We start from the raw sequence: 16,319 nt of genomic DNA, 5'->3' as shown, positions 1-16,319 counted from the left end.
GTGTATGGTGGTGGTGTGTGGAGACTCCATGAGGTGGAGTCGTCACGAAGAATCCATATACTAGCGAAGCTATCACGTGATCACAGGAGGCTCCTATGGATGTCTACCTACCCCCCCACTAACAGATTCACCTCAGGAACGTACACAAACCGTATCATCACTATGGGGGTAAAATACGTCTTACCCCCACATATTTTTCTACTCCAAGAGACACCCCAGAGCAGAGACCTCGGCGATGTCGGTCTTCAGCGAGTTTCATAGCCTCAACGCCCTAGTAGCCCTCTATTCCTTTCAATTATCTGTATTGTGGCCGTTCCATTTCTTATAATCCGAGAAATGTTCAAGCCAATCGATCAACGCAAAGCGCCGGCAGGAAAACAATGGAGACTACCACCCGGACCTCGAGGCATCCCCATATTTGGTAGCTGGCTTCAATTCCACAAGGCTCGCATGATTCAGCTCAGCCCTTTCAATGGGCCAGTATACATTTTCTAACAAAAAAAATTGATACCTTGTCAGCTCTCCTCCCTCTCTCAGTATGGCGAGATGACAACACTCCACCTAGGCCCCAAGACGTGGGTCCTCCTCAACAGCGGCCGGGCCATCTCCGAAATCATCGCCAAGCGCGGCGCCATCATGAGCGAACAGCCCTTCCCCATCGCCAGCGGGCTCGTCAGCCGCGGCAAACGCACCGTACTATGCCAAACCGCGCAATAGGCCGAGGGTCGACACGTCATGCACCACCTCATAAACGGCGCGGCATTGACGTACGGCGAGTGGCAGGAGCTCGAGAGCGCGCAGCTGCTAGCCGCCTACCTGCTGCAGCCCGCCCTCTGGCACAAGCACCACTTCCGCTACTCGAACTCCGTCATGCACTGGATCGTGCTGGGCGAATGCCTCCTCAAACCAACGCCTGAGCTCGACGCCCTGCTCGCCGTCACGATCCAGTTCATCCGTAGCATCAACGCCAGCACCATCAACTTCTTCCCGCAGCTCTCGCGGCTACCGCGCCCACTACAGTTCTAGCGCCCCTACTAGGGAGCCATAGGGAATACGCACTACGATGTCTTCCGCACGTGGTGGGGCCCCGTCCGAAGCGCCGTCGCGGCTGGGACCGCCCCGCCGTCTTTCATGCGCGATGCCTTGCTGCATCCTGATACGCGGTATACGGGGGATGATGAGATCGCGATGTACCTGGCGCTGTCGGTCATTTCGGCGGAGAGCGATAACACGCAGCTCGCGCTGAATACGTTCGCCATTACGGCGCTATGCCACCCTGCTGTCTTTGCCAGAGCGCGCGCAGAGATTAACGCTGTGTGTGGAGACGGTGGTGTGGAGGTCGGGCGGAGATGGTGGGGCGGATAAGGCGGACGGGGCGGACGCCGGGACTGTAGGTAACCCGCGCCTCCGTTTCCCCTGCATTGCAGACATGCCGTCCCTCCCCTTCGTCAGCGTGGTTGTGAAAGAGCTCCCGCGCTGGCGTCCGCTCGTCCGCACCATCCCGCCGCACGACCTCATGCAGGATCTAGCGTTCGAGTACTTCTTCCCGGCCGGGCCAACTTCGTGATTAACAGTGTTGCGGTGTGCGGGGCTGTTGAAGACCCTGAGGCGTTCCGGCCCGAGCGCTGGATCGATGGGAAGGGGGGTGAGGCGAGTGTGACGGAGGGGCTGTAGCAGTTTGGGGGAGGGGGAAGGGTATGTGTGGGTTACAGGGTTGCGCAGATGGAGTTGTTTGTTGTGGTGGCAAGGTTGGTTGCGGGGTTTGATTTTGTGGCAGTGAGTTTTCCTTCCTCCCTTTCTTCCCTTCTTCCTTCGTTTCTTCCATGTGTCGGTGGGTTTTGTGGCAGGGGAGGGTCTGAGATGAGCGGGAGATGAGGTAGGGTTTTGCGAGGTTGTACTGACCTGAGCAGAAGGGTCCGTACGACAGTCGTCGGTTGAGGCATGATACAATGGATGAGCCGTTTCCGGTGAAGGTGTCGGTTAGGAGCAAGGCGTATGAGGAGTTAATTGTTCGAGAGGGCGGCTGGGGGTGCTGCAGTCGGTGAAGGACGGATTTTTATGAACCGGTTTTGATTGAGGTAGATGGAAAAGGAGTCGCTGGGATACTAGAAGTAAGTGGATATACTAGGAACCTCGATGATTGCTCATGGACGGCGAAGAGTTAACAACGCACCCATCAATTTACCATCCAACACCAGACGCATTCAAACCAGCCAGAAATCTCCTCGCCGGCCTCTAATACCCACCCCCCAACCTAACCAGATACTGAGCAACTAACCCACCCACCATACATCCGCCCACCTCAAAAAACCCATGGCGGAAAAACCACGCGCAACTCGCCGGATCCCCCAAATCCACCTTCACCAGCATCCGCGCCGTCCCCAGCGCAGCCCCCACACAGCTCCCCGCAAAATACAGCGGGCCGAACCCCGCCTGCACGCCCACAATCACCAACAGCCCGAACTGCAGCACGCTGAGGGCCGAAGCGAGCAGCTCGGTGCGCGGGCCGAACCGCACGGCCATCGACTTGACCCCCGCGGCGACGTCGACGGCGGCGTCTTGGTGCGCGTAGACGGTGTCGTAGATGATTGTCCAGAGGACGTTAGAGGCGAAGAGGGCGGTTGTCGCGACGCGGTTGGCGGGACTGAACACCTCGACCCCTAGCGCGGAGCAAGCCACCAGCACGGCCCACGCAAACGGGAAGCCGAGGGCGGCCTGCGGGTAGTGTGTGACGCGCTTGGCAAACGGGTAGAGGAGCTAGAGCGGGGTTAGAACAGCGGCGTGCGGGACGCAGCTGCCTGGGAGGGCGGCGAGGACGGCGATGGAGAGGGCGGTTTGGGTCGCGGCGAAGAGGTGCGCGGAGCGGAGCGGGATGGCGCGGCGGGCGAGGGGCGGAGGCGGCAGCGCGGGACGAGGCGGTCGAAGGGGGCGTCGAGGGTCGTTCCAGGTGCAGGCGGCGCCGCGGGAGAGGATGGAGAAGGCGAGGAAGAGGGTTGTGAGGTGGGCTAGGTGCGAGGGGGTGGGGACGGGTGCTAAGGTTGGCGGCGTGGAAGGTCCCGAGGAGGAAGGGAACGAAGAAGGCGTAGAGGCCCGCGGGCTTCTCGAGCCGCATCAGTTCGCCGTAGGGAACCCAGGAGGGAGGGAGCACGGAGAGGATGCCGGTTGCTGGAGGTGTGTAGGCAGGGAGTGGGTCTGGTTGTTTCGTGCCGTTGGGGATGGGCTTCGAGCCATTGACTGGGGGGTGTCGGAGTTGAAGCCATTGCGTAGTTTAATGTCGTCGGATGAGGAAGCCATTGTGGATAACGGGTTGGTATGGCTCTTTACTGGGGGCTTTGGTAGTTGCAGGTGTAGAGTCCTCACGTTGACGCTAGCTAGGGTACCGATCGAACGCACAAGGAAAGACAGAAGAGGCGAAAATAGGAGGTTATATAATTTAAGAGAAAGGTTTTCCCGGCGACGATACACCGTGTTAATAAGCTAAAAATATTCCATACAGATTAAGCATATTCTCGTTTGTAAGTCAAGCTTACTCCAAAAAGCTAACGCTAGCAATGAGTATACAAGGGGGTAACACGTACGGGGCAGACGCCCTCCCTGCTAGTATGCTAGCAGAATAATACAGCCCAACCGTTTTGCAAGGGCTCACTTATTTTGAAAATATACTAGCAGGGAGGGCGTCTGCCCCGTTCTTGTATAAAGCCCTACCCGTGCTTTAATAAGGACAAGAATATATTATATAAATAGATAGAAGGGATGACAGTGCAGATGCATAATCGGTCAATGTGAGTAGAGAGGATATTCACCGCTAGACTTACGTTCCATGCATTTTAGCGAAGGATTTCGGCCAATGCGAAGGATATAACCGCATTATTATACTTATACCTATATTAAAAGCCTTTACTAACCCAAAAATAGCCTGTTAGCTTCTACAAGCTAATAGAGGAAAGAAGATATAAAGCGCTACTATTGCCTAGCGTACTACCCGCCCGCCACTAGCCGAAGTCCCTTGACGCAGGCCTCTGTCCCTTGCAGAGCTGCTTCCTTATAACTATATCAATCAAACCTGAAGCCGGTATATTGTACAGAGGCATGGTGGTGATGTGGTGAAGACAATCGGGCGTGGGAGGGTGGGCAGATACAATGGTGTCGTCGCGCGAGACGATAGGGCGGTCAAATCAGTGACAGAGTCGATCCGAATCACACCGAATTATCTTTTGAGACCGTTTCCGAAGATCTGCTGGCCATCACTGATTTCCTAGCTAGGTTTAGTGATCGTAGATGTGAGAGTTTGGCGAGCGATTGGGGCGACTGATTGAGCTTCGAGCTCTACTTGTTTTGCTTTTCCAACTGGCGTTGCTCACGGTCGAGTTGTCGCAGATGATCAGTGGCTTCTCGAGTATTTTTCTGAATGTCCATCTGCCTGCCATAGAGTCGGCCATGCGTTCGTTGAGGAGTCTCTTGAGGAGTCGAATTTGATCGTTGAATGTAAGATGTGGAGGAACCATAGTAGCCACGAATCTAGTATAGTAATGAGGGAACATCTAGTCTTCTTGCATCTGTAAATTGCCATTGTGAAGCTTTCGTTCTGCGTTAGCGATCTTATCTTTAAGGCGTTCGTCAAATATCAGTGAGATCTTGAATCACCTGCTTAGCTGTGGTGTAGCTATTGTCTGGTGTGGTTGGATCGCTTCGAGCCTTAATGATATCGTATGTGAAGCTCCTACAGTGATCTTGATTGTAGTCAATTTTGTCTGCTCGGTAGTGAACAGGCAGGCGCTCTGCCGAAGCTTTGATCGTAGGTGCAGGAGCCAAGTCCAAACGTCGCCCGATCGCGATCGCCGTAGAATGGAGGTGGGTCTGGATACTTCTTGTTCGTTCCTTCTGCGCGATCGCGATCACGAGTTGCTTAGTGAGGGCTGTCAGATCGAAGAGCTGTACGGTAGGAAACTCGCGATCGGCGCAGGCGTGCTACGTCACCCTGGAGTTGATTGGATTCGGCTGAGAGGTGGTGGATGAGGTTGAACCAAGCCCCGGGCTCTGCACGTACGACGGCCATAAGCTCTTGAGTTGTAGTAACTGTGGTGGTGGTATTTGTAGTTCTACTAAATATCGTAATAGTATTCTTATCAATGGATGCACCGTAGTCTTCGGTAGAGAGGCGTTGAAGGCCCGTAATGAGATTCTCTACGTCAGAGTCGTCTTCTGTAGCCATGCTGTATTTGGTGGTGACTTCTGTCACTGTCGACTTCTGTCGCTGTATCAAACTGCCTGTGGGCCTTGTTAAATCTCTCACAGTTAGTTAATTATCTCGCTTTCTAAATGAGGCTGTATCCAACATCTCTTCTGCAATCGCGCGTTCGGTAGGCCCGTGGTGATCTCTCACCGTCGACGCGCCCAGCTGAGCTTCCTACACTACCGTACCTCTCGTGGGCCCGTGGTAATCTCGCACGATTGATAGTGTTGTAGGAAGTGATGGAGGTACATGTAAAGTGTCAGGGACGTAGTAGAAGACTCGTATTGAGAGGATCTACGTATGGGCAAAGTTGTATATACAGAGAAGAGGTGTAGGCGAATCGATCTGTGGTGCAAGGCTTGGCATGCAAACAAGGCAAACACGAAGTAATATAAAGTTAAAACCAAGTTAAGTTAAAGAACCATTAAAAAAAGTTTTAAAAATACTATCTTTAAAAAGTTTTTTATTTATTTGAATTTATAAAGCCTAACTGGGTAAATTAGAAGGCTTAAGAGCTGTAAGAGTATACATATCGGGTCCCGCAAGAGTCGCGATAGACTCGCGATCACTCTCCGTCTTTTTGGCCGTACCATAGTACGGCGGGACACGTTACAAGAGCTTAGTAGTATGCACGGGCCATCTTGCTGACATTTTCTCAAGCGATCGAGGCTTTATTATAGTGGTCTGATTACATCTACCGAGATGTCTGTATGGCGTCCATCCGAACTCCCACGGTCTGACTCGATCTATAACCCAACTCTATTTACCCAGTGGATCAGCGCTGACGGAATTGCTGCTGCGGTTCTGGAGCACTCGCTGCGGCCTCAATGGGAATGTAAGCTACAATGGGAACACGATCACTTCATGTTAGGGAACCGCGCAAAAGTGGCTCTATATATGTATAAAGGCAGTCGTCTATTTATATTAGATTCTACACAGCGCAAATTGACAGATGTAAAGTCCAATTCCAATCTTGATATTCGATGGGGTTAAATGATCCTTTAGGACGAGATCAGGCTACTAAAAAATCAGAGCGATGCATATGCAGCACATCACAAAAGACGGTTAACAAGAATTATTGAAGTGGAATGGGACCACTCTGAGTGAATCCTGGGGGGAGCATATTCACAAGTGAGGTAGGAAATCTCAATAAGTAGCTTGGCTGACCTCTATTAAAACTAGAGTTCATGTATGCCAGACGACAGGATTTTTTGCTATGCTCAAAGCACAAGTGGCCTTGACCGCTGGGTGCCGGTACTGAAAGCCGCTATTATCGTAGGTAACTGCTAAACTAATCCTAGTTTTGTTCATTCGCTGGAGGGATGTCATGTCCATTCTGCAGATTCTGGACACCGATAGGCCAAGAATGCGCGAGCTGCACTAGGAGACTTCCCGATCACGCTGAAATAGACGGAATTCGTACTCCGGATTGGCAAGACGCTGCTGAAATTGGAGGGGCCCTTTTTTGGGCGGTGGCATCGTCTATACTCTCGCATATTTCATGCTCGAACTTGCGATACTCATATAAATATCTTTCTGACGTAGTATAAAGGGTTTTAGTGGAATAGATGGGTTTCTTATTTTTTAGTTATATAGTTCTTAAATAGGTATCTAGGAGGAACGTATCGTAAGCAGCATCCTATCCCTTAACCCGTCAAAATTAGTCCTTCTCTTATCGATAAGAATTAGGCCAATCGGAGAGGTTGTGTAAATACAAAATACCCAATCAATAATAATAGAGAATATTTATCGATAACATGTTGGCGCTGACAGGTTAAGGGATAATCCCAATCAGCTGTTTAGGCGCAGACAGTGTTGCCACTTTTATCTACGCAATTCAGATGCCTCTCTCCTTTGCAGCCCCCCGAAAAGTTGATCAGCATGGCGTAGTGGCACTTGGGTCTCGGTATTCCTAACATGAGAGATACCGATGTAATTATGTTCTGGAGTTGGCAACTTCTACTAACTAAATGGCTCTTTCAGGGTCATTCAGGAATTCCAATTTCACTCGCATGTCTTGGTGAGTCTTCCCTCCAGACATTAGCCATTATTATATATCAGATTATTCTAAAGCGGTGGAAACTGCTGTGATGATGTTGCCTTCTTGTAAGTCTCCAGTCAGTACCTTGAAAAGATGATTCAAGACTTCCTTCATAAATACTAAGCAACGAATGGATGTGTACGTTTACCCGTTTAGACTAGCGTCAGAGCGGTTCTCGAAACAACGGTGCTGAAACAACCAACAGTAAACAAACACTCCACTTTATCGCGAGTACAACTATAACGCTGCCATTTAGTAATAATTATATACAGATAAGCCATGGATGGTATTGTGATAATATACAAAATAATTCCTTATAGGCGTAACCCAAAACGTAACACAATTAAATGATGCAGTGTTTCTTAAAGCGGTATGAGATCAACCTATCGCACGAACCCTTACTCCATGCCGTAGGCAGCAATAATTGCACACATGGTATATTAACTCGAGCCTATCCACTCACCTTAGACTCAATTACTCTCAATTAACTTCAATTCCATCTTTCTTGCCTTTGGAGGCTTTAACATATATCTCCATTGTTACAACACATAACCCCCTACACAATCCCTAGCAGCAATGCCTTCCTCCCCTACCATAACGACCACTCTTAAACCTACTTTACTCACTCTCCCCCGCGAACTCCGCAACGAAATCTACACTCACCTCTTCCTCCCCTCTCACATCTACTCCACATCCCCACGGCCAAGCTCCTACGCCATCAAGCGCTTGACCCCAACCCAACCCACCTACATCGAAGACGAGATCTTCCTCCCAACCCGCCCGCCCCTAAACCTCCTCCACACCTGCGCCCAAACCCGCCACGAAGTCCTCGAGCAAACCGCCCTCGCATTCAACAACCCACCTGCGTGCCACCAGCCCCGCGGCACCGCAACCCCACCACCGCCATCATCATCACCGAACCCATCATCCGCCGCCCCAGCCACCACCACCAGCGACACCTCCACCCCCACCAACGTCAATGATGCCACCGCTCCAGTCACCCTAACCCTCCAACACCAAATCCCAGTCCGCGGCCCCTTCGGCCCCTACATCCCCACCCGCACCGCGCTCTCCCCGCACTTCCACGCCCTCCTCCCCCTCCTCACCCTCTCAAAACGCCTCCGCTTCACCATCTGGGCCGGCTGGGCCTGGTGGGACGGCCCGCCGCTCACGCGCACCTCCCCGCCGCCGTCCTCCGGCGCGCGTAGAGTGGCGCGGCCGGTCTCGTGCGACGGGACGGATTGCATGGAGGCGACGCCTCAGCCGGTGAGGGGTAGGGAGAGGGATACGTTGGGGGTGGTGCTGGGGAAGGTGCTGGGGTGTTTGAGCGGGGTGGAGGAGGTCGAGGTCGAGGTGAGGATGCTGGTGTGGGATTATTGGGATTGGGATTTGCCGGTGCGGCGGTGGGAGCGGGTGGAGGGGTGGTTGGGGGGGTCGGTGGTGGGGGAGGGGGATGGGAATAGGGATGGGGATGGCGGGCGGAGGAGGTGGAGGAGGGTCGAGAGGAGGTTGGTGGTTTGTGAGACGACGGAGGAAGGCGGAAATCAGATTGTGTTTTTTCGGAAGGAGGAGGTTTGGGGGGTTGGAGGGCGGGAGGGAGATGGGAATGGAGGTTTGGGGGCTGAGGTTTTGGTGACGGAGGAGACGGCTGAGGTGAGTTGATGATGCGGGTTAGGGTGTGTTGGCTGATGACTGACTTTGTCGACAGGTTCCGGATACTTACGATGAGTGGGATGCTGTCGAGCATATGTCGAGGACATACACAAGGAGGGAATAGGTGGTCAAGAGATGGTGTCAGATATTGACTTCCAATGTTTGCCCTGCTCTCTTTTTTCGGAGTTGGTTTCTTTAAGGTGAAACCACGCATACTCCAATCCCGTGTAACTATACAGATTGAGTAAGAAAATAGTGAGGAACTCTGCAAAAATACTCTCGAGAATCTGTTTGAAGAGAAGCAGAACATTGATCATTGACCAAAACTATACTGCTAATAACTAAAACTATTTGTCATCATGACCACTTAGACCGTATTCTCCAATGGTACCTTTCCTGGCCTTTCGGCATTTCCCGACCATGATGGGAAGAAGTACTCTGCCATTATCACTGGAGCAAATGGCATCACAGGTGCTCATATGGTCCGGGTGCTTGCGGAATCCCCTCAACGCTGGGAGACCATCTATGCCTTAAGCCGGAAACCACCTAACACCGAAGTGGCACCCAGTGTGAAGAACTTGGCAATCGACCTCCTCACCTCATCTGACAAGATTGCGAAGATATTGAAGAAAAACAATGTCAAGGCTTAAGCATTTTGGAGAATTAAAAAAAGAAAGCAGAATATAAGGACTGAAAAAAGTGTAGTAACCATGTATTCTTTGAATCATACGTCCAACCATCTCCAAAAGAAGGCCAGGGACTATGGTCCGACGTAGAATAATTGGAAAGAGTGAACAGTATTTTTCTCCAACACCAAACTCCATATCACCAACCAGCACACTAACCGCGCACCAGTGCTTCTCTTCAACAACTTCCTCAACGCCCTAACCGTCTCCAACATCATCCCCAAACGCCTACTACTCCAAACAGGCGACAAGCACTACGGCATCCACCTCGGGCCGACGCTCAGCCCGCAGGAGGAAACCGACCCGCGCTTCCACGGCGAGCCCAACTTCTACTTCGCGCAAGAGGACTTCCTGTGAGAGTGGAGCCGCGTCAACAAGGCGGACCGGAACATGACGCGGCCCGGCTTCATCACCGGCGCCGTGCGCGAGGCCGCCATGAACATCGCACACGGCCTGGCCATCTTTGCGAGCGTGCAGAAGGAGCTCGGGTGGGACCGGCCGTTCCCTGGTGAGATCGCGGCGTGGGATGTCGAGAGGAATCTCTCGTCTGCGAAGCTGATTGCGTATCATACCGAGTGGACTGTGCTGTCGGATGGGGCGGCGGACCAGATCTTGAATATTGCTGATGGCANCATGTTTACTTGTGGAAAGTTTCGGCCTGTGCTGGCGAAGCAGTATGGCATCGCGTATGGGATTCCTGAGGTGGACGAGTTGAAGCTCCAGACGATACAGATGCTAATAGCGCCACCGCCGAGGGGTTTGGACTAGCTGGGAAGGTTAAGGTTGGGTGGTCTTTTGAGGAGTGGGCGAAGAAACCCGAGGTTGTGGCGGCGTGGAAAACGGTTAAGGAGAGACACGGATTACTGAGCTGAAAGATCCATTCAGTAGGCACAATGTTAAGGACATGTTTGGGCTGCTGGATGGTGAGATTTTGGGCGGATAGCTTTGGAGCATGAGGTATGTTAATGTTAACTCACTCGAAAATGGTTGCTAACGAATAATTAGTATGGATAAAAGCAGGAAGCTAGGCTGGCATAGTGTTGTCGATACAAGGGAAGGTATCTTTGATGCGATCTAGGAGATGGAGGATTTGAAGATGTTGCCGCCTCTAGAGAAGACTAACGGCGGCGAGATCAAATATTAGGATATTGAAAAGCCACTGTAATTAATGAGATAGGGCAGTTTCAGGGGTAACCACCGTTCTTCACTACTATCCTGTTGGCCTTGGTATAATTAACGAAAAAATATCTATGACTACGAGGCACAAGTAAACCTTAACTACGTACTGGGCCTAAAGTGACAAAAAAGCGTTCAAGTAAGCTTCATAACAAAACTTGATCACTAACAAGCACTTCCGCTGACTGTGCCACCTACTCTGCTGTCACTCTTGCAGGATCGCTCCAGCCTAATACTGAGTTATTACTCAAGCAAGTGGTAGTCTGTAATTTAGTCGAGAGAAGCCTGTAAGCGTCTCATAAGCTCCGTATTCTTTGCTCGAAACTCTTGATTCTCTGCCTTAAGCTCGTCGCATTTTGTGTCTCTCCTTTTTATCTCTGCTTTTGCCTGCTCAATCCACTCAAGTAGGTTCTCAGGTGAGGCCGTTTCCAATTCTCTCATGATATCTGAGGAGACTCTAGGCTGGGGGGGTGTCGAAGGTAGTTCTTTAGATTCTCTGGCGATATCTGAGATGCTTCTACTTCGGAAGGGTCTTACAGGTAGTTCTTCAAACCCTTTATTGATGTCCGGAGCACTTCCGCGCCATGGGAGCATGGAAGGGGGTTCTTCGACTGCTTCATTGAGTAATTAGCAATGCAAAGTGCAAGAAGAAAATTAACGGTGATTATACCTTCATTTTCGACATTTTCCTCCAATACTTTGATTGTGGTCTGCATCTTTGTTTCCTCCTTGGGCTCCAGTACGCTCGCAGGCCACAGCTTGATGCGGTACAGAGCCGCCGCAATGCCATGAGGATCACGTAATGGTATGTTAGGGTTAGAAAGGCGCGACCTAATATTTCGTACTTGCGGTGCCCCTCAAGGAGCTCCGAAACTGTGGTGGCTGGCTCCCAAGCCTTTCACGCATCCTGATGTACAACACCTCAACCCATTCTATCACGTTGCTGAAGAATTTATTGAGTTCGTCCATGCGAGATACCAAATGCTGTACTTCATCTTCAGTTAATTTTGAGGTCTCATCTCTCCAATATGCCCCGGTTTGGTTCTCGTTAGCGTTCTCATCGGCCACCTGAGCGTCACCATAGCTGTCGCTATCTTCTTGACGAAGCCATATCTTCCAAATGCTCTCAGCCCTCTAGTGCAAGTTTGCGCAGTCTCTGCCGTACTCGTAGAACCGAGCCACTTTGAAGATTTTGCGGAGTGTGGTTAGTGCACCTCGGATTTTGGGCCAATTTTTGGCATAGCCTAAGCGGACATTTGTTGCCAGACGCTGCGATGGAACGTCGAGAATAACATGGATGGCAATTTTGAGGAGTCTGAGTGATCTACGCATCTCTAGAAAATTCTCGTTTGATAGCGGCTCGGATGCTAGTGATATTTTTCTGTATGCTTTATCATTACAAGATTTTTTACCGTTGTTGGTTCCTCCGGGAGCAGCCATTATTATCAGCAGTGCTTGGTAATAGGGTAATGTTCTTCTAACGAGGGTATTGAGAATAATGAATTGAGTGATGTTCTAGTATACAGAAATTCTAGAAATGAAATCTGGCAAATAGAATTTATACGAGAATGGTTTACTTCTAATGTGGATCATCACTTCATACTAGAAGGCACTACACTCTGTCTAACTCTTCCTTCCCTCGAGAAGGAAAACATCTCGTGATAGCTACAAGACAAAGCTTCTAGATATGTCATATCTAGTCTTTGTTATGGTGTGGAATAAATGAGACTAAGGAAACAGGTTGATTGATGATGATAAGCAAGTCCGACGATTTCGGAGTTGAAATCTGCGCTGGAGGACTTTTAGATCACCGTGCTACGGCAACCTACAAATCCATAGCTACAACCTCCATTTCGAAAACTTGAAGAAGCCGCAAAATGCTTGTTGTATCATGTCACTGTACTATGAGGCGGCTTCAGTGCTCACCAATGCGGAAAAAGCCGGAGGCTCGCTCAAGTCTCGTATCTATAACAAGAAGGACCTCAAAAACAACCCAGCGCAGCTCTTCGCACTAGTAACCGAGGCGTCGAAATGGTCAGGAGTTTTGAAGGAGGTAGTTGAGAGGAGTGGGGTTCTTAAGGATGAGAGGAAGGTACTATTTGTGTCTCATCATGTGCGAGATATTGGCTAGGATACTCTCTCGCTTTACACTGCTTGGCAATTTCTTTGTCACTATGCACTACATCACAAAATTTTCTACCTCTCCAATTGGTTTACCACGATACAAATGCTGACCACGATAATTACTAGCTCACACCTATTCTTGCCCTACTTTTAACGCATGACCTTCTCCTTTCCAAACGCGGTGTTACGGCCCCCGCAACCCATGCTCTCAAACTAGCAATCACACGACATAAAGCCCGCCTGAACGCAGAATTTATAAAAGCACGGCTCAGGCAGAGCTTCAGCACACTGCAAGCATTCCGGGAGCATATCAACAGTGGTAGCGATGGCACGGAGGATACAGCTGGGGGACATAATGGAGCGCAGACAACCTCGGTGCAACATCCACGCTGGATACGGATAAATACTCTGCGTACAACTCTTGAGGCGCAGCTGAATACTACGTTCTCTGAGTACTTGCAAACAAACACTTTGGCCGATGTAGTCTCAGAGTCTAGTACAGCGAAATTGCTCTACCTCGACCCGCACATCCCTAATCTCATCGCCCTCCCTCCAAAAGCCGACTTGAGCAGGTCGGTTGCATACGCGTCCGGCGAGCTTATCTTTCAGGACAAGGCATCTTGCTTTCCAGCCTACCTCATCGACCCTACAGTTGAAGATGGCGACGTGATAGATGCGTGCGCAGCGCCAGGAAATAAAACCACGCATCTAGCAGCCATCCTATGTGAGCGAAGAAACGATGCAGCAGAGAGTGGTCAAAAACAGACCATATTTGCATACGAGCGAGACAAACGGCGAGCGGACACACTTGAAAAGATGGTGAAGCTCGCCGGAGCAGACAAGGTGGTAAAATTAAAAGGGGGGCAGGATTTTTTGACCGCAAACCCTGAGACAGAGATGTCACGAGTGGGAGCTCTCTTACTAGATCCAAGCTGTTCTGGAAGTGGAATTGTGGGCCGAGACGACAGCCTCAAAGTATTCCTACCAGATCCGAAAGCGGTCGACAGCACAACTACATCCCGCAGTAAGAGTAAGAAGCGGAAACGCCAGCAAGCAGCTCCTGCAGTGCCTCTTCCAGAATCTACACCTGCAGAAATTGAAGAATTGCCAGAAGACAACACGTTGAAGGACGCTGCGGCTCTAGAAAACCGACTCACGGCCCTCTCGGGCTTCCAACTTCGCATCTTAACCCACGCCATGCGCTTCCCTGCTGCCCGAAAAATTACGTATTCGACGTGCTCTATCCATTTCGAGGAGAACGAATTAGTCGTTTTCCGCGCTCTTGCTTCTCCTATTGCAAAGGAGAGGGGATGGAGGATATTGAGGCGAAGCGACCAGGTTCACGGTATGAAGAAATGGGAAAGGCGAGGAGTATGGGAAGCGGAAAAAGTCGGAAATAAGGAGAGTATGGGAGAAGAGGAGAGACGAAACGTGCTTGAAGGTTGTATCAGGTGCGAGAAAGGAACAGAAAAGGGCACGATGGGATTCTTCGTTGCAGGATTTGTGAAGGATAGTGATGGTCCAGTTCCCACTAATGAGACCATCGAGTCCCCTGAAAACCAAGATACAGAAGAAGAGGAATGGTTAGGTTTCAGCGAGGACGAAGTTCAAGAGCCCGAGAAGAAAATGAGGGTAAACCACAGCGTTGCCGGATCGCCGACAACCAAAAACAAAAATATAAAAAAGAAGCGCAATAGATGAGGTCCCAGCCTTATACATCGTAACAAAAATACAATAAGACGAATAAAGATCATGGAGTCTCCTACCTCTATGTGTCTTCAAAACAACATTCACATTTGGCTGCGAGCATAAACGATCATCACATGTAGTCAACACCAAGACGCGGTGCAGACCGGGACGCGCAACCAATGCCCTACCACCATTCCCTGCTAAATGCGCGATCCCGATGTCTGTCCTTCCATATTCAGTAATAGATCACAAGCTAGTTGAAGATCACAGATAGTCTAAGCTCAGGGTCCCACTTTTCGCCGCATCTTACCGTGACGTAAATTTGATGTTAGTGAACCAGGCACCATTCTCGAGCTTCAAAAGGAGCCGCTGTGCAAATATTTGAACGTCAATATTTTCCATATACCAATTTCAAGTGTTGAATACCTCTTCAGGCCATTTTCAAAGCTTCAAAGCTTCAAAACATATTTTCTTTCAGCCATTCAATTGAAAATCATGATGAACGCGTCGCAAAATCCAGATTCTGTTGCCAACCAGCCCGGCGAGTTTCGTTCTCGTGTCCCTCCATCCGAGCCTTTAGAAACGAAAGGTATAAGCGAAATTTACTTTTTCAACTTTCTTACTATAAATTTCAAATCAAATCTACTATGCTAGTCAAGTCCAGGTCCATTGTATTGTCCTGTATTCCCTCAAGTTCTCCGCGAAAACCATGCTGCAACTCGTTCATATTTCTTTCAAAGCTTAATGCGCTGTTACAAATATACACGTTTAAAAGACACTCATGATTATCACGCATAATTTCAATCTCAACTATTTTATAATCTAGAAGCTCTCCAAAGGCTAACACTTTCACAGCATAAGCCAGGAGTCCTAGCTTCAGAGAAAGACCGCGCACCCGAATTCTCTGCGGAAACTCTCCCCGCAGACACCGACACCACCAATGCATCAATGTACCACCACGCCTCCGACACACTAAACGGCGCCGATTCAGGCAGCCTGCACACGGTCTCGGTCATCCTGGCCAAGGCCAGACGAGCCAAAAACTACGATACGATAGGAGCAAAGGCGGGGCGAAGCAGACCCATGGTCTCGCTGGAGTGGGATCTACAGTGGGGAACAAGGGCGAGGTTGTAAACGCACATGACCCTGCCTTTGCAGGTCAGAGAGCATTGGATAAAGATGTGCCGGCTGGTCAGAGGGGCAGTCTGGGAGGGTCAGTAGCTGAAGACAGAGTCCCGGAGAGTGCGGAGAGGGTGGATGTGAAGCTCTAAAAGGTAGGTGAAGGAATTTAACTGTGTTGTACGATCATTGTATTCAGCTGTGCGATTAGTGATGAGCGAACTTGGTTCGAGCCAGGGGAAAAATGTCGAACTGAGACGGATTTGCTTACTATTTTTCAGCTGCTTACTCTCGTACTTACCCTTGTATGTCTTACCACCTGCACCATGTATATATAGTCCCTTTTTCTTCACATATCAATCTACACACGAGTCCGTTCAACAAAAAGTGGTTGAAGACCATCGATTATCATGACCAATGAGAAGGTTCAACTTGGGATATGATTATTGATAGCAAGACGTTATTCAATGAGGATTTGCATTCCGTGAAGATACTGGATTAGATATCTACCGTTTCTTGTCTGCCGACGTTTTCTAGCAATAATAATATAACGGCTTGCTCATTTCACTTTTACCTATTTCCCCTTTAACCTCGATCA

The 16,319-nt window shown here is 50.0% G+C and overlaps 10 protein-coding genes across 10 annotated transcripts; 6 read left to right on the top strand and 4 right to left on the bottom strand.

The window, feature by feature from the left end:
- Positions 1 to 99: 99 nt before the first annotated feature.
- Positions 100 to 2,045, top strand: K441DRAFT_686252 (cytochrome P450; the record flags this gene model as incomplete). Its single annotated transcript, XM_067651975.1, has 9 exons — positions 100 to 140; positions 279 to 480; positions 520 to 672; positions 718 to 955; positions 1,049 to 1,330; positions 1,395 to 1,536; positions 1,575 to 1,654; positions 1,688 to 1,776; positions 1,911 to 2,045. The coding sequence occupies 9 exons, from the start codon at positions 100 to 102 to the stop codon at positions 2,043 to 2,045; spliced, it is 1,362 nt and encodes a 453-aa protein (XP_067505368.1).
- Positions 2,046 to 2,235: 190 nt separating this feature from the next.
- On the bottom strand, positions 2,236 to 3,260 carry K441DRAFT_686251 (uncharacterized protein; the record flags this gene model as incomplete). Its single annotated transcript, XM_067651974.1, has 3 exons — positions 2,236 to 2,736; positions 2,776 to 3,032; positions 3,236 to 3,260. The coding sequence occupies 3 exons, from the start codon at positions 3,258 to 3,260 to the stop codon at positions 2,236 to 2,238; spliced, it is 783 nt and encodes a 260-aa protein (XP_067505367.1).
- Positions 3,261 to 4,326: 1,066 nt separating this feature from the next.
- On the bottom strand, positions 4,327 to 5,212 carry K441DRAFT_676246 (uncharacterized protein; the record flags this gene model as incomplete). The annotated part of the gene is made up of 3 exons (XM_067650935.1): positions 4,327 to 4,518; positions 4,645 to 4,932; positions 5,048 to 5,212. The coding sequence occupies 3 exons, from the start codon at positions 5,210 to 5,212 to the stop codon at positions 4,327 to 4,329; spliced, it is 645 nt and encodes a 214-aa protein (XP_067505366.1).
- A 2,412-nt stretch (positions 5,213 to 7,624) lies between these two features.
- Positions 7,625 to 9,229, top strand: K441DRAFT_61174 (uncharacterized protein). The gene is made up of 2 exons (XM_067645588.1): positions 7,625 to 8,927; positions 8,983 to 9,229. The coding sequence occupies exons 1-2, from the start codon at positions 7,851 to 7,853 to the stop codon at positions 9,049 to 9,051; spliced, it is 1,146 nt and encodes a 381-aa protein (XP_067505365.1). The 5' UTR covers positions 7,625 to 7,850; the 3' UTR covers positions 9,052 to 9,229.
- On the bottom strand, positions 9,051 to 9,326 carry K441DRAFT_657843 (uncharacterized protein). Its single transcript, XM_067648249.1, has one exon. The coding sequence runs from the start codon at positions 9,242 to 9,244 to the stop codon at positions 9,056 to 9,058; it is 189 nt and encodes a 62-aa protein (XP_067505364.1). The 5' UTR covers positions 9,245 to 9,326; the 3' UTR covers positions 9,051 to 9,055.
- A 368-nt stretch (positions 9,327 to 9,694) lies between these two features.
- Positions 9,695 to 9,979, top strand: K441DRAFT_657842 (uncharacterized protein). The gene is made up of 2 exons (XM_067648248.1): positions 9,695 to 9,724; positions 9,783 to 9,979. Coding segments are annotated over exons 1-2 (189 nt in total). The 5' UTR covers positions 9,695 to 9,723; the 3' UTR covers positions 9,971 to 9,979.
- K441DRAFT_61171 (uncharacterized protein) lies at positions 9,883 to 10,816 on the top strand. Its single transcript, XM_067645584.1, has 2 exons — positions 9,883 to 10,570; positions 10,619 to 10,816. The coding sequence occupies exon 1, from the start codon at positions 10,004 to 10,006 to the stop codon at positions 10,379 to 10,381; it is 378 nt and encodes a 125-aa protein (XP_067505362.1). The 5' UTR covers positions 9,883 to 10,003; the 3' UTR covers positions 10,382 to 10,570; positions 10,619 to 10,816.
- A 56-nt stretch (positions 10,817 to 10,872) lies between these two features.
- K441DRAFT_657841 (uncharacterized protein) lies at positions 10,873 to 11,300 on the bottom strand. Its single transcript, XM_067648247.1, has one exon. It carries the CDS (start codon positions 11,228 to 11,230, stop codon positions 11,060 to 11,062), a length of 171 nt encoding a protein of 56 aa, XP_067505361.1. The 5' UTR covers positions 11,231 to 11,300; the 3' UTR covers positions 10,873 to 11,059.
- A 1,368-nt stretch (positions 11,301 to 12,668) lies between these two features.
- K441DRAFT_608387 (S-adenosyl-L-methionine-dependent methyltransferase) lies at positions 12,669 to 14,916 on the top strand. The gene is made up of 2 exons (XM_067645465.1): positions 12,669 to 12,881; positions 13,040 to 14,916. Exons 1-2 carry the CDS (start codon positions 12,681 to 12,683, stop codon positions 14,612 to 14,614), a joined length of 1,776 nt encoding a protein of 591 aa, XP_067505360.1. The 5' UTR covers positions 12,669 to 12,680; the 3' UTR covers positions 14,615 to 14,916.
- Positions 14,917 to 14,983: 67 nt separating this feature from the next.
- Positions 14,984 to 15,736, top strand: K441DRAFT_695311 (uncharacterized protein; the record flags this gene model as incomplete). Its single annotated transcript, XM_067652801.1, has 2 exons — positions 14,984 to 15,191; positions 15,429 to 15,736. Exons 1-2 carry the CDS (start codon positions 15,098 to 15,100, stop codon positions 15,734 to 15,736), a joined length of 402 nt encoding a protein of 133 aa, XP_067505359.1. The 5' UTR covers positions 14,984 to 15,097.
- Positions 15,737 to 16,319: the final 583 nt, after the last annotated feature.

The sequence above is a fragment of the Cenococcum geophilum genome (assembly GCF_001692895.1).
Source record: "Cenococcum geophilum 1.58 unplaced genomic scaffold K441scaffold_15, whole genome shotgun sequence".
Classification (NCBI taxonomy): domain Eukaryota; kingdom Fungi; phylum Ascomycota; class Dothideomycetes; order Gloniales; family Gloniaceae; genus Cenococcum; species Cenococcum geophilum.
The sequence above is the reverse complement of the archived record's forward strand: the minus strand, read 5'-3'. Positions and strand labels throughout refer to the sequence as shown.